Source organism: Apteryx mantelli, chromosome 19, assembly GCF_036417845.1.
Source record: "Apteryx mantelli isolate bAptMan1 chromosome 19, bAptMan1.hap1, whole genome shotgun sequence".
Lineage (NCBI taxonomy): Eukaryota > Metazoa > Chordata > Aves > Apterygiformes > Apterygidae > Apteryx > Apteryx mantelli.
This window is the reverse complement of record NC_089996.1, coordinates 9,085,955-9,110,217: the sequence shown is the minus strand read 5'-3', so window position 1 is coordinate 9,110,217 and position 24,263 is coordinate 9,085,955. Positions and strand designations below refer to the sequence as shown.

Here is a 24,263-nt window from a genome sequence, read left to right as displayed (position 1 = left end):
AGCAGCATCATTTGGAGCTTGGAGCCTCCTGCCCTGAAGAGAAGGACTGTACTTATCCAGATTTACTCACTTGCCCATCTTGACTACGCATCAAATCATGTGCACTTACACACAGGCCTGAAGATGTGCAGACGTAAGATCCCAAGACACAGCGCTGCAGTGGGCATCTGGAGTCTTTGCTCAAGACCCGTGGAAGAAGGCAAGGACAGCCAGGAGATAGTGTTTCCACATGTTTATAAATCTGATAAATACAAGTATAACACCCTGCCCACAACAATGGGGCAGGGGAGAAGAAAAGGGAGTCCCAAAGGTTGCTGAAAAAGTGCTGCCTCGTACTTGGCAGCTAGAGAGTACAAGACAGCTGGATTTACGCTGATGTGTCAAACAGCTTCTCAATCATCTCGCCCACCTGGTCAACCTGGTATTTGATGTATTTCTCAGGGTTCTTGGTGAAGGGCACGTTGCCATATCTGCAAAGTGAGACAACTCCTAGGTGACAAGCAGTAGAAATTGAGCAAGAGACACCCTCTCCTCACATTCTCCATATGGAGAAAGGCTGCTCCCACCTATATCTCTCCTCTGCCAGAGAAAACAGATTCACTCCAGCACATCCCACTTGAACCTGACAGGGTATCTGGTAGGGAGCAAGCAACCTAATTACAGTGGGTCTCATGAGGTTTACACAAACACCCCAGGGTGGCTCAGAGCATTGTGCTAGCTAGAACACCCATTTCACACTAAACGAGGATGAGGGTGACTGCAGATATCCACAACTAGTGGAGTGCAGCTTCGGGATGTTCTAGCATGAGATACAGGGCTGCAGGAAAGTGCCTCAGCTCTGCCTGGCTACTCTAGGCCCCAAAGACCTCAGTGAATCCCAAGGAGAGAGGACAATGTTGCAAGGGATTGTCACCTGTTCAAGAAGGCACCATAGGTCTCTTTCACAATTGTTTTCTGCGCCCGGCGGATTTTGTCCCGTTGCTCCACATCTGGGATGGCCCAGGCCTTCTGGATCTTACACAGCTCCTCCAGCCCATCGTTAAAACCCTGTTCAAAATGGAACACAGTGAACATCCTCTCTCATAGTCAAGTCTCTCTACCGAGTCTGATGGTCTTTCCCTCCACTGCTGACCACCATTAGACAGACCTTTGGTCTAACCCTGTTTGACTGTCCTGACCACCAAGGGGATGTTCTCATGCCGTTCAAGGCCTCCTTACCTTAAAGCGCTCCTTTATCATCTGCCTCTCCTTATCCTTAAGCTGCAACAAGGAGGGAAAGGATTTCACTTAATCTTCCAGAAATAAGTTTCAACATCACCATTTGCTCTCCACAACTCCCCATCCAATCTAAGTGATACCTCCCTACCTGCTTGGGCCAAATTGCCTCTCCTAAAGCAGGGATGAGAGAAAGCTGCAGTGAGCAGCACATCCTACATTAAGTGACTGGTTTTCGTCTGAAGGAGGTTTAAAGAGAGTAATTTTCAGCCAGAACAGACAAAAATAGACTTCTTTATGCTTTGAGCCCTTTCTAAGGGAAGGGCTCATGGTTTTGCAAACCCAAAATAGCAGCATTTGCTCAGGTAAAAAGATGAGAATGGAGGCAGAGATTAAGAGACTCGCATGAATCTGGGGCAGGCGAGATTAGAAGTTGATGCTGCTCTCCATCTTGTCCCAGCCACAGTATTTACCCTGCAGAGCAATACTGGTATGAGATAGAGAAGATCTCTGGGGATTTCTAAATACAAGAAGGGAGAGAATTCTGGCAATTTCTACCATCTCAAAACCATCCTTGTCTATCTTCTCACCTTCACTCCTGGTTGAAAGACAGGCAGGTTTCTCTCCAAAATGTAATCTGTCACCTTCAACCAGCTGCATTTGAAATGAGTTGGGAAAAAGGCAGAGAGAAGGAGTTAGTCCCCAGAACATCTGTGTCCTCACCCATGACCCAAAGGCCACTGCAGACACCACAAATCCACACCCATCCACAGCAACCACTCTCCCAGTTATGTTAATTACTTGGGAATCATGATACTGGCTGTTCTGTTTTAGGCTAATCCCCCCCCACTGCTCCAGCAGCACTGGCCATGAATCTCCCAAGGAGCTCTCAAACCGTGACAAAGGCAAAGGGAAGAGCACAGGATGCCACCTGACCTGCGCTGGTAAGTCTGGATCTGCTGTTCAATGAGCTCCCGGTAAGATCTCTCTGCTGTCTTCTGTGTCACAGCCACCAACTGGATCAGCTCAGACCTGAAAGAAGAACAGAAAACCTGAGGAGGCACAAGAGCCAGCTGTTCTCAGGGCTGCTAGCAGGATGGCCACATTTCAAGCCCTATCAACAAAATCTTTTGCGTCCTTTACAATAAAGGGGACCTTGAAAAGCACAAGCCAGGACTTTCCAAAGCCATGCCCACCATCCTCCTGAAATCAAAGGATTCTCTGCAACCTAAGGCATCTCTGCTGCTTTTATCTTCCACCCTCACGTAATGTAACATTTATAGTAGGGCAAAGGCTTCAAAAGGGCAGCTTCAAGAATAGAAGAAAGCAGAGAAGAGACAGGCCAGCAAATAAACCTACTCTGTATCACAGGCACGCTCTGAAAGAGTGCTTACTATGATAAGAATCTGGCTGGACTTCAGGGAAATTTACCCAGATACACACTTACTTCTCCAGAGATTTCAGGATGTAGTTGTAGTTGTTATGCAGAAAAATGGCACTCAAAGCTGGGTCTTCATAAACCTTGGATTTACTAAGAAGGTTAAGCTGCAAGTTCCCCAGCACTTTGCCTTAAACAGGAAAAACATACGACAGAAGATTTGTACTGAGATTTGTCATTACTGGCAACCCAAACTGAGTGCCCTGTAGTACTGTGGCACTCTAGTATCACCCTGAAGTATTGTTGAACTGACAGCAAAGAAACAGCACATAATTCCAACTGCATGTACAAATGAAAGTATGGTCACGGGTACTTAAAAAGCCTACAAGCCCTATGCAGATTTTTCCTCATCAGGTAACCAAAACCTCCCTGTGAATTAGTTCTGAATCTGTTGCAGTAAAGGCACAAGTCCTTGGTCCAACACGGGTGATCAGACTCAGCCCGAGTACGACACAGACTCGGATCTCCAAGAAGTTGAGGGACCCGACTACTGTTGTAACAGATCACAGGGAATAGTTCCATGAACTCCCGTGACCATCCCACTACTGAATGCAGGATCAATCAATACCTTTACAGAGCCACTTCAGCAGTGGGGAACCCTTACCGGGTTGATAGCACAAAGCGCAGTGTGAGGATGGTTTGTGCCAACTCACAATAACAGCTCTGCAGCACAGGGAACTGCTGCATTGTGCTTTGTCCTGTATAACTGTAATGGTCCCAAGTGTCCAGTCTGACCTTTTTTCCTCCATCCCTCCCATCAGATTCCAACTCAAACGTGGCCAGTAGGAGACACAGCTTGGACTCTTCACCCAAGAACAAGCCAAGTGAAGAACAGCTGATGGGGCAGAAAGGGGAAGGTGTGCACATACTCACAGATATAGGTGCTCAGTAGTCGTCTGCTGAACTCTGAACTGTAGCTACTAGCTGAAGAGCTGGTCTCTGAAAAGAAAAGAGCCTTACGCCAGTTAAAATGCCACGGAGAAGGGGAGTATATCTGTGGTCAGTCTGCCTTTAGTCTAACAAGCTACTTCCTTGTTGCTATGGATTTAGGGCAGAGCTCCTGTCAACAGCGAAATTAGCTCCCTCCTTCAACGCCGATTATCAGCAGATTATCCAGGATGAGGCTGGAAAAGCTCTGCACCCCATGATCCTTGTATCGGCATCAAGTGCCCAATACCCTGGCAGAAATCTCTCCCTTCCTTTCTAGAACTCAGAGGACAACCTCTTGATCAGAAATTGAGCCATTAAACACATCCTCCCCATCATTCTGTCCCACCTGAAAAGGGCTTTTTAAGCACTAGAAATTTGCAATTAGAAAACAGATGAGCTGAAGCTGTTGGCTGCAGGCACACAACAGTAATTGAAACAAACTGAAGGGCTCTGGAAAGTTTCAGACATCCCCACGGCTGCTGGTAGGGGCCTGCCTCGATCTGCACAAGGGACTGTGCCAGCATAGGAGCCTGCCCACACAAGCGATGACTTTGGGATGGAACAGGTTCCTCTGTCCATGTGTAAGAGATGGCTTCCTGCCCTCAAGGGCTTGTGGCCTTGGGTCCCACAGGACATGTAGGGCAGATATCCCCTCCTCCCCTTCCAAGGAATTTGGCAGCTAGGCCTAGTTTGGGTGGTCCGAGTTCATAAGCATCCCATGGGAAAGGCTGAGGCTCCTGTTGCTGGGAGTTGGACCATAAGGAGTTGAGCACACACAGCACAAGGTGTGATACCAGCTGGGCCGATTTGCTACGTGCACCAAACACATTCAATGCCATGAGAGTGTCTTCAGCCTGTTTCAGCTCAGGGGACATCCCTCATTGTCCGCAGGTGACAAGCCCTCCCTATTCTCTCCAGGCCGCTGGCAAGAGTTACTTACCCTTTTTACTTCTCAATTATGTGTTGATTTATTTACCACTCATACAGGATAAAGGATTAACATACATCACCAGAGTCCAAGGCAATATGAACAGGTACGTGTAGGTAAGTTTGCTTACCTCTGGGATCTAAAGGAATATTGTATGTGTCCCCAAGAACTACAAAGATTAAGGCAGAGCAGAGAGAAAAGGGGAGGGAGGAGAGAAAGAAACGCAAAGTGCAAAAAGACAGGTTAGAGACCACCATCCCTTCAAGAACAAAGCAGATATTAACACAGAGCAGCCACAGACAGCCACACAGAAGAGCAGGCAGGAGTCCCTCCAAGGCCACGGATGGAGCTGGAGATGATGGAGGAAAGGCCAAGTCTATAACCTCCTCCCCCTGCTGGAGACATTCACATGTCATTGCTTATATACAGCAAGATGCCTCACTCCATGTCAGTTCAAACCTGCTTTCAAGACAAGGGAAAGCCTCCCCTCCCTTCATAGCAGCAGCTCAGCTGCTCCTTGAAATGAGCCACACAGCCCCCCGCACCTTTCTGGGAAGCTAAGCAAAGCCATCCCATCATCACTCCATACTTTAGCATCTCCTCATGGCAATACAGGGCCTACAGAGCCTACATGGAAACCGCTCAGCAGGCAGCAAGTGACTGGTTGGATCCATCACATTTATCTGCTCACTTGAGGGGAACACTGTTGAGAAAGACACATGGATTTCCCACCTAATCAGTTGAGACAGCTACAGGAATTATCTAACCCAACTCTAGACATCCACATCTGACCTACTGACCAGAAGCTGCCATTAGAGTAGCACCCATGGGGGCAATTCACCAACCCAAAGCAGATGCCTCTGTTAGTCAGAAGTGACTCTCCCCCTGAGCTCTGCTGATATAGTCACCTCTGGTCTGATGTTTGGTCTAGGGTGACATTAGGTCCATGGCTCCACAGGGACCACAGCTCAGCCAGCATTCAGTATCCAGTGCATAACACGGAATGAGATGTAATGCAACAAACAGCTTTGCCCTGTATCAGTGTCCTGTGCTGGACCAGGTTTTTGGATTGAGCAACAGAGCTGTTTCTGCACAAAAAACCACCACTGGCACAGAGCAGGAAGCATCTGGCATCCGATGGTCCCAAAGACCAAACTGCAGATTGAGAAATACTTGGACTGTGGGTCACCTCATACATGGCTCTGAGGTACTAAATGTCAGTCTAAGTTACCAGATCGGTTATAATTACACTGACTTCACACTTAAATAATTGAGCAGACTACAAAGAGGCATTTTCCCCTCCTCAAGCTGTCTTTACCCGGCAGGATTCCTCTATACTTGATGGGACAATTAGCCACAATTAAAAAGAGAATGGCTTGACCATGTCCCTGACATTTTGTTATATGACCAATACAAAAAGAAAGCCAACACTACCTTTTCAATCAGCCCCTATGACAGATTTTTGTTGCACAACAGCAGTTCAAGTCTTTGAAATGGTAGTGCTGGCCTCACCATTCAGGGAAGCACATGGAAAACGGTCCGTTTCTCTAAGAGAAAATTCAGATTATCTCTTCGGCCAAGGAGAGTCAAGGCCACAGAGGCTCTGAGCACACTGAGCTTGCAGGTGGAGAGGGCACGTGGCAGCTGCTAGAGATGTGGCAAGATGCAGAGACACATCCTAGTTAGCCCAGAGCTGGCCAAATCTTCCAAGCAGAAACTGCATTTAGAAGTCTTGAGGCAGCTGTGAGCTTCCCCCTTCCCCAGCTCCTAAGGCACTCCCCTAGCTCTCTCCAAATGCCAGCCTCCTTGCCTCCTCAGGCCCCTGTGTCCCCTGAATCTCAGGCTCTCCACCTCTCCAACTTGCTTATTCCAGCCTCTCTAGGTGAATGCATAAGATCTGCCAAAGCTGAGGGTTCACTACAGAGGTGGGAGCTGCTGCTCTGCACAGGATCAAGAAATCGTGCTGCAGCTGGTGCACAGGAGCAGTATCCTGTTACATTAGGCAGCAGGTCTGAGCTTCTGATCCATCTGTTTCTCTCTGGAACTAGTTTCTTTGGCATCCTGGAGAGCCCAGCTAAAATTTGTCACTCTGTTAAGGCATATGGCACATGAATAGCTCACGAGTCACAGCTGTACCACGGCTGGATGCCAAGGAGAATATTCTTACTATTCTGAATAGAGGATGTGGCAGGGAGCGAAGGCAATTCACCACCACGCAACCTAATTACAGCTAACTCATCTGGACCAGCCATCCTCCCTCCCGTACTGAGACTGGACCAATCCTCCATGACTATTTCGAGGTTAAATGGCTGAGGCATCCTCTCTTGATACTACAGTGCACAATAGCAACAAACACCCTCCAAAGAGTACCTGATGGGAGCAAGCCTGGCAGGCCAGCAGGGAAACTCTCTGCATCCCTTGGAGATCTCCAGGTAACCATCTACGTGGTCATGGCAGATTAGAGGGCAAGACAAACCACAGGGCAAAGGACAGGAGGAGAACAGGCTCACAGTGCATGTTGAAGTTTGATCTTTTTAGGAAAGATGTTCAGACAGTTTGGGGAAGGAACTGCATGCCCAGACAAGTCCCATGCATGTACCTTGAGATGCCAGCATGGCACCTGCTGTCTCCTGGAAATCCAACAACTGCTGTAGGAAGAGAATGGCCTGGAAGAGATGGGGAGAAGTTAACAGCAACTGGCACTGGGTCTCCTATGCTCTGCTAATAAGGACTGTGAAGGGTCACATGTCCCACTATATCCAAAAGCCTTCAAGAAATAAACTACAATGCTCCTTTGAGCTGCTTGGTTTTACTCACACAGTCACATCACAGCTTATCGAGGGTGACTAGATACTTAGTGCAGGCCAGTTAATCCCTCTTCCAATACCAATACACCTTAATTTAAGGCAAGAAATTTCCCTGCTGCTCTTGTCAAAACCAGCCTCTGAAGAGTGGATTTTAAAGAAGGGATAGTTCAAATCATTGTCACATACATTGCTGGTGAGTTCGTGAACGGTCCCATCTTTTGGCATGTTATATTCCTTGTCTGGATCATTCTAAGAAGAAAGGAAAAAGACAAAGCAAATGTGTAAGAAAAAGAAGGGAAAAAGAAAGAAAAAAAGCATGTAAAATAACTGCTGCAAGTGAGCGCAGGCTTGTTTACACAGCCTCTCTCACTATCCTCAGTCCCAGCACTCACAGTGCCATCTCCTGGTGCTCAGAAACCACAGCTCCTAAGTACCAGCCGCCAGCTGCTCAGGACCACAGTGGCTTTGTTCTGCACGTCACCACAAGAAGTTGAGTTCACTGGCTGGGCAGTGCAATCGCCTACCCCAACCTTACGCTGAGGCAGTTTAAAGCAAGTCCAGCAAAACTTTTGCACTCAGCAATTTTCCTTTCTTTAAGAGGATTAAAGTCTCAGACATTGACTTAATGTCTGCAGAGGCCTGGAAGTCCATGTCAACTTATTTGTAGTATGCCTGTTGAGGGTCTTAGGCAAAGGCCTCTGTTTAATTATAAGCACAGCTGAAGCCAGGGGCACAAAGCAAGGATTTTCCTCTTGTATTTCAAATCAGTATCCAGCAAGCACAGCTCTGCTTTAAAGTCAGAAAAAACATGGTCTTGTTGAAAGCAGGAAGCTGAACTATGGGCTCTGCTCACAAAAACCCTCTCCCAAACCTGATGGTGTTGGTAGAGAGAACAGCGAGGGGAATCCTACCTTAATGTTGTCTGCAAACTCTTCCAGTGCCTTCGCACCAGTGGTCTCCATTGAAGTGATCAGCCCTGGCAGTTTGTTCTTTGTGCCTGCTGCAGTTCCCTGGAACAGTCCCATAACAGATCAGAGAAAGTGAATAATTGGTATCTGACCTCTCATTTGGCACCTGCCACCCACCTCCACCCCAGCATCTCACTCTCATTCCCCCATGCCAGGAGATTATTTACAGCATCAAAATCCTGCATTCTTCAGCCAGCCAGGAAAGGAAAATGCTGTGCCCCTTCTGCAGTACCTAATACAGGAGGCTGGTGTATCACAGTCATGAGCTTCAGATGGAAGCAAGTGAAGAGAAGCCTTGCTAAACCTGGATGCCATTATTTGTTACCTGTAGAGCCTGTGCAGGCACCTGCTAGACTTCTCCTCAGAGCAGCTGATCTTCCAGGTATCAGCAAGTATCATCTAAACTGAGCTCAACATTGTCAGAGATAAAACACCTCAGAAGGCATGGATGCACCAGAACAACCCAGACAGTCCATCACCAGGTCATCGCTTCAACTGAAGAGAACTGCTGCTGAGAGAAATGGGCTGGCCCAGCATCTCAGCAGGAAGCACGCTGCATCTGGGTCACTCCCAGTCCATGTTGGAAGACAGAGTCAGCATGGCTTTGTTCAAAGCTACTGTTACCACCACTTTCACTAAGTGTTCCAGACAGCCTGAGCCATAGGACCCTCTCTAACTCCATCACACTTACCTGCAAGACCTGATCAAATTCTGGCTTCATTTGCTTGAGGTGCTTGAGGACAGGGAAGATGGTGAGCACAGCTGAATAGTCGTGTCGTATGATGGCTTTCCGGGCTGCTGAGACAATGTTATCCCCCTCCATGATCAAGTTATCTAATGACTCCTGCAACAAAGCCAGACAGTCAGAAAGAAGCAGTGTGACTTTTGCTCAAGTAGCATAACACAGGATCAGGACACCTGTTAAGGATGCCGATTTAGCTGACAGGTCATCGGTGGTACCCAGCGTGGCAAGACGAGTGACTTGGAGCACATGTTCTCCAAGGACACTGCCCCAGTTTACTGAACAGTTTCTGGAGGACAACCCCAGTACAGGTGGTGCTCTTGGACACCCACAGTAGGTGGTTGAAACCATGTCGTCACAATGAAGAGGAAGGGAAAAAGAATGTGTGTGGATCCTTTACAAGAGCAGCCAAGATGAAAGATGCAACTGACCTGGATGAGGGAATCAAAGGTCTTCTTCTGGTGGTGCTCTGGGACGATTTCTGTCAGAAGCTGGTATTCACTCTGGGCCAGTTTGACAAAGGCACTAACACAGTGGATGTATGCATCAATTTCGATGTCGAACACGTCATCTCTCCCTGTGGGGGCAAGACAGCTTTAAGAGACAGCCAAATTCACACTGAGCTTCCAGCAGCTCTGCTCACTCCAAGGCCTTGGTTTACACAAAAAGCACAAGGTTCTTCTGGAACAGGCAGTACTGGTTTTGCACCCATTCTGGCATAAGACCATGATCTATCTTCTCACCAGGCCTGCCCCCTGGGTTTATGCATGGAAAGCTGCACACACCTCACAGGAGGCACACAAAGTCATCGGCAGTTTGGGAAACAGGCACATCAGGACATCGCCAGCAGTTTCCAGCATCATGACAGAAGGCATGGTTGGAGCTCTTTATTTCTGGGACAAAGCCTAAATTTAATCAAGGGCTTGAACAAAGAGTACTAAAATAGGGAAGGCTTGAGGTGAATTATTCAACATCTATGACTGTATTTTTAGAATTCCTTATCTCCATCTGTCATGCAGATGAAGGACTGTCATTTTGCATCAACACTTCTGGGAAATCAAGGCTCTCCTGGAAGGCAGCCTCTTCCCACAGGTAGTAACCAAAGATGAAAACAGGCGGATGAACATTTAAATCCTGTAAAGCAGGCATATCAGCACCGTTAGGTATCTGCCACACAATGCTGCGTACAAACACAAAGATTCAAGTCCTGGTATATGAATGTGTCAGATCCAGCAAGAAACCCACCTGGCAGGCATGAGAAGTTCTGGTAAGATATAAGGGCACACACTAATTCATGCCAACCACTAGCTGGATGTGTCAGCAGGATGGACACAAATGGACTTGCATCCTGCATTATTCAGAGCCCAGTAGTAACTGCTACAGAGCAACAAAAATAGGCACAGAGAAGCCTTCTCTAAGCTATGGGCTGCTGCTGCTCTCCTCCTCCCAGCAGGATCTGCAACTTTTGATGGAGAAAGAACAAATTCTTCCCTACACTCACAGGCCCCTCAGGATGATCTTTTAAAAGTTACAGTCAGCAAGTGACACACAAACATGTCTCAAGATTTTAAAAAACATGGCCTACAGTGGTGAGAGGCCCATCGTATTGCATGCCACATGTGATCCCTCCCCTGTTTGCTTCATTTCAGAACCAAACAGCCAGTAGCTGCCTACAGGAAAGAGCCCTCAGCATGACGGCTGCCAGTCTTTGGTTTGACAAAGTTGGGGTCCCCTGTCTGAGGGTGTGGGGTGTGTGTGATTAGTAGGAGTGAATTCTACTGAGAAGAGCCAGAGCTTCATAGCCAGAGAAGGCCCATGCTCCAGGACTGCCCACGCAGATGAACAGCCACCGGCTACAAAACTACTGTGAAACATGCTGAAAAGAAGGGATGTTAGCCAGCTTGTTATGAAGTGACAACGTGGTACTTACCAGCAGCTGGCCCATGCTTGTCGCTCAGGGTATCGGAAAGGTGTTTAACTCGTAAATCATGCTCATGACCTAGTGAGATGTCAGCCGGCACAAACAGAAGGCGCAATTTATCCAGGGTGGTTACAGCATGGATGCTTACACTGGCTGGAAGCCACTTCAAGCTTGGCTTATTTGGTCTGATGGACATTTTTCTACATAATCCTGGGAATGCTACCTAACCAAATCCCTTTGTTGGGTTATGTAGCAGTTGCAACCTTTCGAAACCTGATGAGAAGCGTGAACAAATCATTTTGCTGTGCCATAGATGTCCCTTCAAACTCTTGGTGTAAGCTCTGAATGGGACAGCAGGTACCAGAAGTCCAATTTGTACCTACGACCATTACAAGTCCAAACTCAAAGCCCTTCTCCAGCTCAACACTGTTGAATTTTTTCTCCTATAACTGATGATAGTCACCATCTAGGATTCAGTAGATGACAATATAGGCACTGAGGAGATCTACATCAGATGAAGACGTAGCAGGAGGTGAAAATGCCTTACAGATGCTTTGAAGCAAGTGACCTCTCTTCTTCCCTACCTGGTACAACCTCTCTGAGCAGAGGAGATCAGAATACAGGAGGAGATCCCGATCGTTTAGGTAGGTATTCAAAGGGAAGATGTACAGGCAGCGATGCATTAGGCTAGCTGTGTTCTGGCACTTCTGTATCAGGTTTGGAAAGGTCACTAGGAAACTGAAGGTCTCGAAGTCCAGGCAAAAGGAAAGAAGAACAGAAACACCAAAGACAGATGTCACCAGAGCAGAACAGAGCTTCCATTAGCCCAGGTGGCTGTGGTAGATTGACTGCTTTAAGGCAAGATTCCTTTATTTGCACTCATGTCTACAGATGCTTCGAAATTCAGACACTCCGTTCAAAGAACTGATTTTGGCCTCCAGCGTCTCCTTGGTTCCCCAAGGACTGCTCTATCTGATGCTGTCCACCGAGCACTGGGCTAATGGAAGCCCTACCTGGAAAAGCAAGGCTAATACACAGAGAAGCTCAAGGGTGAAGTAGCTAGAGCTGTGATTACCTTCCATAGGAATGAGGTTAGAGGCCCCCTTTTTCCCATCTAGACCATGCTGAGAGTACTGTTTCAGAAGGTTCTGAGCCTTCCGGATCGTGCCTGTCACCAGAGTCAGAGAGAAGAGACAAGAAGACCTAGAAAATGAGCGAAAGAAAACAAAACCAGAACACCAGCCCTCCACCAGCAATAGTCACCCTGTCCCAGCGAGAGGACACTGGGCACTGATGAGCATGCTCAGTACAGGAACGCGAACCCCAAACTGACGTCCAAGTGTATCAATGCAACGGCATTTCCAGGCTGTTTTCCTTCTTTGAGAAGGAGCACAAACTCCAATCAATGCTACAGAATCAGGGAGCATTCGAGTCAGTCTGGTGAGGTGATATGGCTGGGTGAGAAGATGTAACTAAAGAAGGAAAGCAACAAAGCATCCTTCCCTGTAACGATTTCATTTAAGCTGGTACACTGCATCTGAGCATACAAGGCTTATTGCCTTCCCTGAGCCGCGGAAGCAGGGCTTTGTGGTATGCCCAATCTTATTGCTAGCCAGCAATATACTGCCTGCTCCCAGAGCCACAATTCCAGCTGTTTGGCTAGATCTGCAGGAAAAGGTGCCCTTTCTGAGGGGTATTTTCTGAGCATGCTCAATATAGATCCATCAGGAGCCCAATAGCCAAGACAAGGAATAATCTCTGGCTTTACAGGAAGCAATAAAAGGGTGATAACCTCAGGGCTCAAGAGAGCAATTGCAGCAGCAATTTCCATCACAGGAATAACGGATGGATTCTGCCCACCCACGTCTAGCTCTCATTAAAGGCACCCTAATCTCTAAGACACTTCTCTTCCAAGGAACTGCAAATCACTTAAAACCATGGGGGAAAAAAACAACACTCATGTTAAAAGAATTATACTTAAACACAAAAAACAGACAGAACTGAACAAAAGCTGATGCTGGATATGCAGCTAGAAAGCACAAAACAAAGCATTAACGTGACAAAACGAAGACTACGCACTGCTGCCATGTTAAAAAAGTTAGTGGTCATGCAACAAGCTACAATGATCACAAGCACATGGACACTTCCCACAGCAGAGCCTTGATACTGTCTGTGCAACAGAGAAAGGAAAGTTTCGGGAAGGTACAAGGAGTTTCTATAAGAGAGCCAGATGAAACAGAATTGGATTGAGTAAACAAAAAAGGATCTAAAATAAAAGTGATGCGGCCAAAATTAGGAATTGTTCTTCTGCTTAAAAGTAACAAAAACTTCAAAGATGCACAAACCCTGACTTCCACCAGCAATGCTGTCAGCTACAGCACAGCTTGGAAATGAGTGTTGTCTGTCCCAATGCTGAGGACTGCCACCCTGAGGGGAAGTCTAAGTATACACTGCAGAACAGCAACCTGGTGTTGGGGAAGAGCTTCATCCCACACAGGAAAATATGGCAGGGAGAAGGAAATTCCAGGTCCTCCAGACAGCAAATCTCTAATGGGGGAAGACAAGAATGCTTTTTGGAGAGAGAGATTCCCATTGAACTACCAAGCTGCCTTAAACCTGCTTCGCTTATTAAATAGCAGAACATGGATCTTGAAGTAAAATATTTCACTGGCAACAGTTTCCTTCTGACAGTTCAAAGTGTTCTTAACCACTTAGGAAAGAGAATAAGAAGAAAAAAAGAAAAAAAAAGCCCTTAAGACACATTCATCTGTCAGGGAACTTTCCCCTCTAGACCCACAGCTGGGAAGGTGGAAAGACTCAAAACCATGATGTGCTGATGCATTTGCTCCTAGTTTCTACCACGTGACCAAACAAGAGAGCAATGCAACTTCTTCCAAGCTTCCTGACGCTTTTCACACCCAGCAGTTCCACTTCATTCTTAGCTGCTTTCAGAAAACTTAAGCGCTAACCTTGAGAGCTTGGCTACAACAGCAAGCTCCTCCAAGCAAAGCAACAGCCATGAGCAGGGCCATAACAAGCTTTGCAGATGCGCACTAAGCCCTTCATTACTGCTGTCATCACGGCCCAGCTGACGCACAGCAACTTGACCCACAGACTGTTCTTCTACAAGGTTTCTTTCACCCTTACCATTTGCTTTTAAGCATAAAAAAGTAAATCTGCTTGAAAACCAAGCAGACAGGACAGCTGCTGTGGCTGCCAACAGGATCTCATTTCACAGGTATGTGGTGCACTTCTCCAGGGCCCAGCCCTGACGATTTCTTCTCCGATGAGAGCTGCAATGTCTCTGCTGCATTTTATTTGCATAAGCACAATTACCTGTGTTTACACTGACACACTCCAAGTGTTTACGGGCATCACTTCAGTGCTGCTGTATCCCTGGTACTTAGTGCTGTAATTAGGCTTTAATGGATTCTAGTGGAAACCAAATGCCTTTGTTCCATGATTGTTTTCCCCCATTAGGCAGCTTGCAAACCAAATGGGATGACATTTCAGCTACTAATGAAAGCATCTCATTCAAGCTAGGCAGTGATCAATATGGGAAGCAGGAACAGGCTCTTTATTCTGCCACACAAAGACTCCACAGCCTTCTCTGAAGTAGCACCTCACTGTTCGGTAAATTGGAGCAGTAAGTTAACAGGAAAAGGGCTCACCTGCAGCTTGATAAGAGCCAAAAAAAAATCTCCTGACACTTTTGCTCCTGTAACCCAATTGTTAAATAAAGTGGTTTTAAGGCATGTACGAAGCACAGTTTTCCAATTCCTTGTTGTTCTCCTGTTTCTCTCTTCCACTAGGCAGCTTTCTAACTAAAAAGAAGGACTATGTATCCTCTTCTCTTGAGCACTGACAGCAGGAGTCTGTACAAAACTGGCTGAAACCCTCTGGCTTTTCTGTGTAAGAAGAATCGCCTTAATATTTCATGGACAGATGTTTGCAACAAAAGTTTTGGGGATCTGAATACACTTGTTCTCAGAGACAGATAGCTAACATTTCAAGCAGAAAACTGCTTAAAAAAAGTGTACCGATTTCTCCATCAGTCCAACTTGCCTTGGCAAGTTTCAGTCAACGGGAGATGACTCTACTTTAAAAGTATCTCCGGCACTTACAGATTTGCAACTGCATGTTGTAATGATGGAAGGAAGCACAGGGTGCACCAACAAGCGAAACAATGATGGAGACAAGGGTGCTCAGAAACAATACACAGATATGGAGTATATTCCCCAGAAGCCAACCTAGAGCTTTCTGCCTTGTTGCCTGTCCCTAGTAGTCCACCTTCTCTTCAGTTACTATTACCCTTGCACTTTGCTTTGTGGGTAAAAACATTGTAGCACAGCAGATTTAGTTTGTTATTTATCCTTTGCAACAGGTGAAGTGTTTATTGGGGCATGCACTGGGATATTCTTCCTTAAGGATTAAGGAAATCAACTTATTTGTTGGAACAGTGAAAAACCCCTTGTATGAAATACAGTTTGTGGGGGGACTTGATTTTACTTACTGAAGCAATAGCACAGAAAAAAATGTCTTTGTCCACACATTTGAATAAAGGCTAAAAATCAGAAGAATCAAATGCCACCAGACAAATACTGCTATGAAGAAGGCCACCATGCCAGTGTGCAGAAGTTGTTAGACCTTCACCTTGGGAGCTGTCCTTGAAAGCTGATGAAACTGCAGAAAGACAGGCCAATCGCTGCTTGGAGACTATTTTTCCCCCTCTATTTCATTTCATTTTTCTACAATTTAATACCTATAAGAGATGGCTGGTGTATGAAGCTTAACCACCCCCATCCTTCAACAGCTGCAGTCTGGTTCTCTCTCCTTATTCACAGGAGATTGGAGATAAATTACCCACTATTTCCTCGAGATTGACAATACCCCAATAGATCATTTGACATACACTTCCCTTCACACGCTCTCAGCTCTGTAAGTGCACTCAGACTGTACTCTGTGCCTGCTGCCAGGCACATCTCTCAAACTCAGATTAAGTTGGGCAGAAAGAGGCCAAGATCTCCCAGCAAATCTAAAGCTGAGACATTATAATGAAAATAATTTTGGATGCCCACATGCACCCATGTCGGAGGAACCCTGTTTGTAGAGAACAGATGTTTGTGCTTTCCAAACATGTGGGCTCCTTTCTGTACTCTCTAAATGAGCATCCAAAATCTGAAGCTCATTAAAAAACCAAAACAACAACAACAAAACACTTTTTTTTTCTTTTAAGTCTACCCATTAAAACATCTCTCCACCTCTGACTAACTTGGAGTGTAGGGGAGATGCTTCTACTTGCCAGGTGGGTTGGAAACATTTGCTGACCACTTCACAGCAATCAAAATCCAGGGATCTTTTCAGCGTCAGGTAGTAACTGAACTGCAGACCCAACCCTAAGCCAGGATCTGCTACTCGAGTTCCCCGTGGCTCCAGCAAACTTATGCCAAGAACTCTCAACTACAGATCCTCACCTGGCATCTTTCCAACAGAGAGCTCCTGAACCACAGGAAAATAACTTTCACCTACTGGAATCATCTTGTTGGGCAAGGACCACTGTTCAGAAGCTCAACACAAACGACTGCTGTCATGCTTCAGAGCAGTGTTAAACATTGCTTTCTTTCCATCTGCAGTCCATTAATTCTCCTTGGCAGGAGGATATTGCCCTCTACAGGCCTTCTAATACTGGGGGCAGATTCTTAGGCAAATAACTCATGAACTCCAGAGGAAGGCGAAGTGTGCGGTAAGACACCCCTTTGCCAGGCAGGTCTCTACCGACAGGGGAAAATTCTTTAAGACACAGATTTACCACACGCACCAACTGTTTGGCACATCAGCTCTCAGGAACAGCTCCAGGGCACAGCAGCAGTGGCATAGATTGATTTAAAAAAAGCCCAGAGATCTCTGGATATCACAGCCTTACTCAGGCAGACCTCCCTTTCCAAATATCCCAGGCACACCCTCTGCTTTAGCAAGGGGGGGCCCAACAAAGCCTCTCTGCACGCAGAAGTGAAGAGCGAGCACCAGGGCCAGGACACGCACACATAGACACACATTACCTGGGATGAGGACTGCATTCACATCAGGGTTATAAAAATAAACACAACACAATTAAAATGGATATTTCTTTTCCTCCCTCACCCCATCCCATCCATTCCCCATCTCTACCTGCATCTCAAGTTGGTTTTTTTTCCTGAATCTGGTAGAGCTATTTAGACAACATGGGACAAATGCTGGGGTGGGAGGGAGCACTCGCCAGGCAAACCCCACATTTTTCTGACTTTCATCACCATTACATGGGAAACAACGGGGTGCTGTGACACATGGAGGGACAACATCACTGTGTTGCTGTGGGAGGTAAGTGCTATCTTCCGCTGACTCTCCTTATGGCTGTGCTCCCACTAGGTGGCACATTTCAGAGAATGGGGAATTCCAAGATAAATGCGGCTCTGGCACTCCAGCTAGAGCAGCAGATGGGAGTGACCAGCCTCACCAGCTGCAGAGAAAGCAGCAAAACTCCTTTACGAGGAGGGGTGGAATAACCCACCAGTCACATTCCTATCTCTTTCAGAGATGGGCTGAGGCACAAGCTTTAATAGCCTTTCTGAAGTTTGATTAGGACAACTTTGGACATCATGTCCATAGGCACCTAGTTCCCATTTCAACTCCTGATGAGTTCTTGGTTTCCTAGTGCAATAATCGTTTGCTCTAAACTAGCACTTAAATTGGTGTGTTTTATCAGGTCCAAGTTTTCCACTTTGCAGCGGCACAGGCTATATTCTGTGTTCTAAGGCTGAGGATGTTCCCGTTGAGATGTTCACAATCATATTCATTTATAGCCCTCTCAGGTCTCTTTTTACTGATGTCCTTGTTAATTTAAACAGCCTCTTCTCTCCCTGTGCACAGGTGCTCTGTCCTCCCTTTATATCCACCTAGAGAGCAGACGTGATGACTTGACAAATCAGGACAGAAAAGGGCCATATCCTCAGTGCTGAATCCAGTGCAGAGAAGAGGTGCTTATCTCCTAAACCCACCCCCTACTCCTACCCTGAAAGCACCTTTTAGGCCTAAAGGCTAGCTCAGCAGCGAGAAGGCCTGCGCAAGTGTATTTGATACCCAGGCAAGATGATACACAGCACAGTTGACCCCCTCTGTCCCCCCCCACTTCAGGGACTCACCTGGTCTCTTGATGGGCTTTTTGGTGGGGGTGTCCTTCCTTTTGTTCTGAATGGCAGGGGAATATGGGACCCCTGAGGAGGAGCTGTTCTTACGGAAATGGTCTTTCAGACCCTTGATGGAGCGGTCTAGCTGGATAGAGCGGATTTGGAAGTAAACAGTCATGAAATCTAAGGAGACAAGGTAGAGAGAGGATTATAAGCAAACAGCAAACACTCCGTATAGTAAAATGAACCTTTCCTGAAACATGCTGTGCCTCAAGTGGAACTTACCGGCATTAATGTGGGATCCCCAATAAGTGTTTTTCCCTATTTTAGGCATCTGGACCTCTTTGCGAAGGGAATGTCACTTTCTACATTTGTAGAGTGTCTGGCACAAGAGGACCTGGCCAGACCCAAATTGCTAACGTTACTGCACTATGCGTTAAACAGACTTGCACAGAGTTCTGCAGAACCCCAAATGCAACAGGGCTGAACCCAGAAGCCAGATACAAACAGACTCAACAGAAAGAAGAACAACTTAACACGGAGGAGAGAGGTGTTTTTCACAACTGAGAAACTGGAGCAGACATGCAAACTAACATCCCAAAAGACCGCAAAGTGAAGCAGAATCCAGACAATCACTGGGAGTCCTCCATTCCCAAAGCAAACCTTTCCTGTCCTGACGCTTATACAACCCAAATGGGGAATAAGCGATCAGTGCGTTCCGCACATTTGTAATACCCAGGCACTAGGTGGCTGCAGCTCCATCAGAAGGTGGTAGAGATGCAGGTTAAATAACACGCTCCTCTCAGATTTCTGCTGTAGGACCGACTGCGCATTAAAATAATTTGTACTTTATTTACGCAGCCTTTGATCATGTCTACCAACAGATCATTCTGTCCAGCTGACAGAGCACATTGGATAGGTTATTGAACCACTCACCTACGAGCATGATTAAGACAGTCACTAGTTTTGCCAGTGCTGCTAGCTCCCAACAGCAGTGTGACTCATGGCTTGTTAGCTGCAGAAGCACCTGAACACAGGCTTGATGGCTGCAGGTCTGTGATCTACAAGCAAAGTTGTACAGTGCCACAAACAACTCTCAACACTCTACTTTTGCTTTCAACCACTTGCGATAACCAGTTGGAGAGCACTGACCCGATGGAAAGCTACAAGGGAGCAACGTGCAATTCTACCAACCTTGATTCCTGCCGTTTTCCACTAGCCAGCCAGAAATGCGGATGATATCATGCAGGACGCTTTCTGGGAGGTGCTCCAGGGACATCTCCTCCTGCGTCTCCATTTCATCGTCCCCACTGATAAGGTCCAGAATGAGGATGGGTGGGACTGGCTTGGTGTGTCGTGTCATCAGGCTGCGAAACTCCGATTCCAGCGACTCCTTCCCCCTCTCAAAGAGGGATTTCTGGCACAGAACAGCAGAAGGATAGAAGAAACACAGGGTTTCTGCCATCAGTCACTCATGAGTCAAAACACTCAATCACTCTCTGCAGCGTTCCTAACCACTGCAAAGAGCCGCATACTTCAAACTCCAACAACGCTTGTAACTAAGAGACTTTTAAAGCGAATTAAACACAAAAATGCCTACGAGTTGCTCAGCCTTCAAGTGGGATTGAAACCGATTCTCCTTTCTGCTCAAGCAGTTAAATGACTGACAAGAGCTACTCAGAGGGAGGTTCAATCAACTCCAACACATGCAAAATATGCTCTCAAAAGTCCTACTGGCACAAAACATGAAAAAAAGCAAAATGCCACAAGCAGAAATGCTGCTGAGTTCACAGCAGAAGCCCAAGCAACCGTTCCTTCAGCTGTGCCCAAACACCTCCTTTGCCAGGCAACAAGCCCATCAGCCACTCACAGCAAGACAGCAAGCTGCAGGGCAATGTTTGTCCCTCTCTCACCCTTGCCAGGTTTCAGACCCAGGACCTACCACGCGATTCAGCTCTGGGCTGTCCGGATTGTTGTCCTGGAAGTATTCCACTGCCTTCTGGATTTTGTCCATGCAGTTCAAATACTCTTCTAGCCTCCCAGTGGGGCTGGGAAAAAAAAAGAGAAAAAAAAAAGAAACAAAAGAAACAAACCACAGTGATCCAAGGACTGAAGGAAGCAGATAAAGATATCAAGAAAGGACCAGACTAAACTCAGGATGAAAACATCACAGAAAACTTCAATTCCCTTTTCTCCTACTAGGGGATCATGGGATTCCTCCACTCAATGCCACAACAGAAAACCCAACTCATGCAGCAAGTGCAGAAGTACCAGTCACTCAGCAGCCCACAGCTCTCAGCCTTTACCCTCCTCTCCCAGCCAGACCCTAATTGGGAAGGTAGATGAAGCTGCACATCCCATCTCAGAGGAAGGGCCATCACAACACCCTACTGGAGTCTGCTTTCAGTCTCCAGAACAGCTCAGTTTATCCTGAATGCAGTGACAACATTGACAGGGCATGAAGAATCTTTGGAAAAAGGGCAGAGGAAAGAAAAGAAACAACCAATGCTCATAAGCTTCATGTGGGAGCATGTGCACAAAACATGGAAGGGTCACCAGCGCAAAGTCTGAACAGGCTTTGCCCTCAGAGGACTGCTGAAGGTCTAGCCAAGAAGATTTCTGGGAGACTGGTGGTTGGGAAAGAGGGTGGGAGAGGTACAAGGAACACCAAGATGAGTGTGGGGAGTCAGTTCCTACCTCTGTCCCAAAAAATCAATGGGATGAAGCTCCCCAGTAAGGTCTAGCTGCTCCACTCACCCTTCTTTTATGATCTTCTCTGTGTCCTTAGCCACATGGTAGTAACTGATGACATGATCCAAGCAGGACAGGGTCTTCTCCACATTCTCCTGCAGGCGCTGCAGGTTCTCTGTCTGTTTATGGACAGGGATGATCGAGTTCTCCAGCTTCATCAAGCGACTTTCAAAGGAGGACAGGATAGAAACCTACACGCCAAGAGAGAAACAGAGCTGAGGACATCCCGCCACACATTAAGTTAGCAGTTAGAGCAGGGCAACCAGGTCCCAGCTTGTCTTTTGGCTCTTCTACTAATTTGCCATGGCTCCTTAAGCTAGCTGTTTAATCCCTTTATGTCCTAAGTTCCATTAATACTTACAAGACAAACCATCTGCCACTGAAAGATGGGTCAATCTTGATTTAAATGTGGGGAAAGCATGCAAATAACATACCAAGACAGTACTAAGAAGAACAAAGTTTTATGTGAGAGTAGAAAACAGATCCACAGGAACTGCCTGGAAGTACCTTAAGTAACAGGGGCAACAAAAGCAGAACCCAGCATCCACTTTGCTCCATACCATGAAATCCAAAACTGAGGCATGCAACACAAAAGCACAGGAATGACCATTCTGACCATCTCTTGCATCACTGACATTTGGTTTTTAAAAGATACCGTGATATCACTTCTGAAAGGTAGAAAACCTCAGCAGACACATAAACCTAATTGTCATCTTTTCTATCCAAAAAACCAATCCTTTCAAGATGCACTCCTATGCTGTTTTCTCCGAACCTCTCAGGTGGTGCCTCTATGACTTTCCTCAAATGCTGAGCCCCAAACTGGACATAGAACGCTAGCTAAGGGCTCACCAGCACCAATTAGAGCACAATAATTACTCTCTACCTCTATACAAAACACTCCTAAAATAAACTCCCAACAAGACCTGCCTTTATGAAGCAACAACATGATGCTGTTGCACAATCCAATTTGGGGTCTATTAATACCTCTTCCCACAAGGGAGGACAGCCTGTAAAGAGATGAGACCGATAGCTCATTTGAGCCCAGCTCGTCCCAGGAGAGAGGCTCGGGATTGAAACATTCGCCAACCTTCCCCTTTGCCCCACCAGTGAAACCTAAAACAGTTGCAGAACGAGTGATGTCTTGCTCTACAGATCTCAGATGTGCACACCGAGAGCCTTGAAAAGGATCCTCCTAACAAAGAGCAGTCCCAGGCCCAACATTAGGGCTGAACTTCACAGCCCTCCTTACCATGTTTTTTGTGAGCTGGTCACTTTTCTCAAGGCTCTCTTTGATAAAGGAGAGAGTTTCTTCTTCCTGTTGTTAGGAAGAAAAAATAGTCTTCAATCCTTAACACTGAGCATTTAACTCATACAAGACCAGGACCAAACAATACATCTGGGTTTTTACAAGTCCTGTTAAACACCACAGCAAATCATGCTTGATTTGATGGTATGGCCACATTTTAACATGTCACTTCTTAACAGAAATCAGGATAATTAACCCAAGGTGAGAGACCTACCACATAACAAACAAGGTTTTTAAGGATTACACGTCTCCCTCCAATACCCCGAGCCCCAACACCTTGGCAGCATGCTTCGCAGTCAAAGCACAATGTAAAATTAACACTTTTACGACAGAGGTGCCCTGATTTAGGCTGCGCATTTCCCTGGGTGCTCTATAGGCAATAGGGGCGTTCTATGGGCACCGAACTTCAGGGGCAGCGTGAACCCGAGGCGAAGCAACCGCCGAGGGCTGGTTTCGAGTCACCGAGGCCCAGAGATGACGGGGGGAAGTTTCCAAGCAGCCCCCAAGGGCAGGGGCAAACAGGGAGGGCCGGGTCCCGGGGGGAAGGGGGGGGAAGAAGCTCCGGGCCCCCGAGGAGGGACCCGGGGAGGCGCCCGGGCCCCGGGGGGACCCCACAGGACCCGAGGGGGGGGGACCCGGGCCTCCCTCCGAGGCGACGAGCAGGGACCCCGGGCCCGGCGCCCCCGGTCAGGCCCGCGGCGGGCCCCCGGCCCAGCCCCACCTGCTTGAGCTTGCCCTCGATCTCCCTCCTGCGGGCCGACACCTCCTCGGTGGGGATCATGCTGCCGCGGGGCGCCGGGGCCGCCCTCCGCCGAGAGACGCCGCTGCGGTCACCCGCTTCCGCCGCCCGTCACCGCCGCGGCGCCATCTTGGGAGCGGCAGGGCGCACCGAGCATGCGCGTTAAGACCACCCGCCATCTAGAGAGTGGCCGCTACACAAGTGGGGGCCGGAAGGGCAGGAGGGTAGGGCGCATGCGCACTTGGCCTGGTTGGGGAGGTGACGCGTGCGCACTGCCTGAGAGTGGCGGGCAGGCCGGGCAGCCATATTGGGAGTGGCGTGGGGCTCTCCCAGTGCAGCCCCCCCCACTTTCCCTGGGGAGCGGGCCTGGCTCCCAGTCCCCGCCGTCCCACTGCTCCCAGTTACGGCCTGGCTGAGCCCAGCCCCTCCAACCCCAATGTCTGGGACGGGGCTGTCCCGACACCCCCTTGGCAGGAGGCCTGGCGAGAGGCACCAGGGGATGGGAGCGAGAGCCGCTTTCCTTCCTGCTCCTGCACTGACGTTTTGGTCAAAACTGGGCAGCCAGCCCCCCTTTTCCTGCCTCCCATCCGTATCGCTCCCCCATGGCCCTCACAGCTGCAGTCTGGACTCCCAAAGCCAGGGCAAGCCTAGGCGGGAGCTGCCGGCGCCGCGGCCCTGCAGCCCGAGCAGTGGCCCCCCGGCCCGCAGGCGATTAGCGCAGCGCCGCTAACGAGGAGCAGCGCGCGGCGCGGGCCCCTGGGAGCCGGTCCCGGGGCGGCCCGCCTCGTGTGGCACTCCCGCGGGGAGCCCCGCGCACGGCCTCCGCGCCGCGTTCAGCCCTGGAAGCCGCGGGGGGAGCGGCCGGCGGCGGCGGGGGGCACGAGGCAGACGCGATCCCGCAGGACGAGGGAAGACAAGCTGCCCGGGACGAGCCCCCCGGCATCCTTCCAACCGGGAAGCGCCTGTGACAAGCCCCACGTCCGCCAGATGTCCTCCAGTATCAACTTTCCCCCGCCCCGCGGCTCGGCTGGGGCTCGGCCGCTCGCGCCTCTGCCCGGAGCTGGGCTGGCACCGACGCAACCCGCGGCCCCAGCGCCCACAGAGCGGGCAGGAGTGGGTATTTCCAGGCAAACGCCTCCCTTCCTCCCCGCCTTTGAGCCAGGCTGCGTGCTCTGCCCGCGGTTACGCAAAAGAGCTGCCCGCGGAAGAAGGAAATAGGCCGCCGCGGCCGTTGCCGTTGCCGTTGCCGTTGCTCCCCGCTAGAAGCGGATGACCGCCGGGCAGAGGAAGGCCACGCAGGGAGGGGGGCAGTGGGCATTTCCCTGGGTTCAGCCCTAAACGAGCTGGATCCAGGT

General features: G+C 48.4%; 1 protein-coding gene across 7 annotated transcripts; it reads right to left on the bottom strand.

The window, feature by feature from the left end:
- Positions 1–217: 217 nt before the first annotated feature.
- EXOC7 (exocyst complex component 7) lies at positions 218–23,056 on the bottom strand. 7 transcript variants are annotated; one of them, XM_067308513.1, is made up of 21 exons: positions 22,891–23,056; positions 22,113–22,178; positions 20,870–21,054; positions 20,055–20,160; positions 19,307–19,529; positions 18,128–18,295; positions 17,009–17,020; positions 12,025–12,117; positions 10,959–11,027; positions 9,460–9,605; positions 8,978–9,130; positions 8,230–8,328; positions 7,505–7,567; positions 7,111–7,177; positions 3,527–3,592; positions 2,663–2,783; positions 2,152–2,247; positions 1,806–1,869; positions 1,219–1,260; positions 914–1,047; positions 218–470 (listed from the first exon to the last, which is right to left on the bottom strand). In XM_067308513.1, exons 1-21 carry the CDS (start codon positions 22,948–22,950, stop codon positions 368–370), a joined length of 2,136 nt encoding a protein of 711 aa, XP_067164614.1. In that variant the 5' UTR covers positions 22,951–23,056; the 3' UTR covers positions 218–367. The 7 variants fall into 7 exon arrangements, with proteins under 7 accessions (XP_067164614.1, XP_067164615.1, XP_067164616.1 ...); XM_067308514.1 differs by lacking the exon at positions 17,009–17,020; XM_067308515.1 differs by lacking the exon at positions 10,959–11,027 and having other exon boundaries at positions 22,891–23,055.
- Between the last annotated feature and the right edge of the window lie 1,207 nt (positions 23,057–24,263).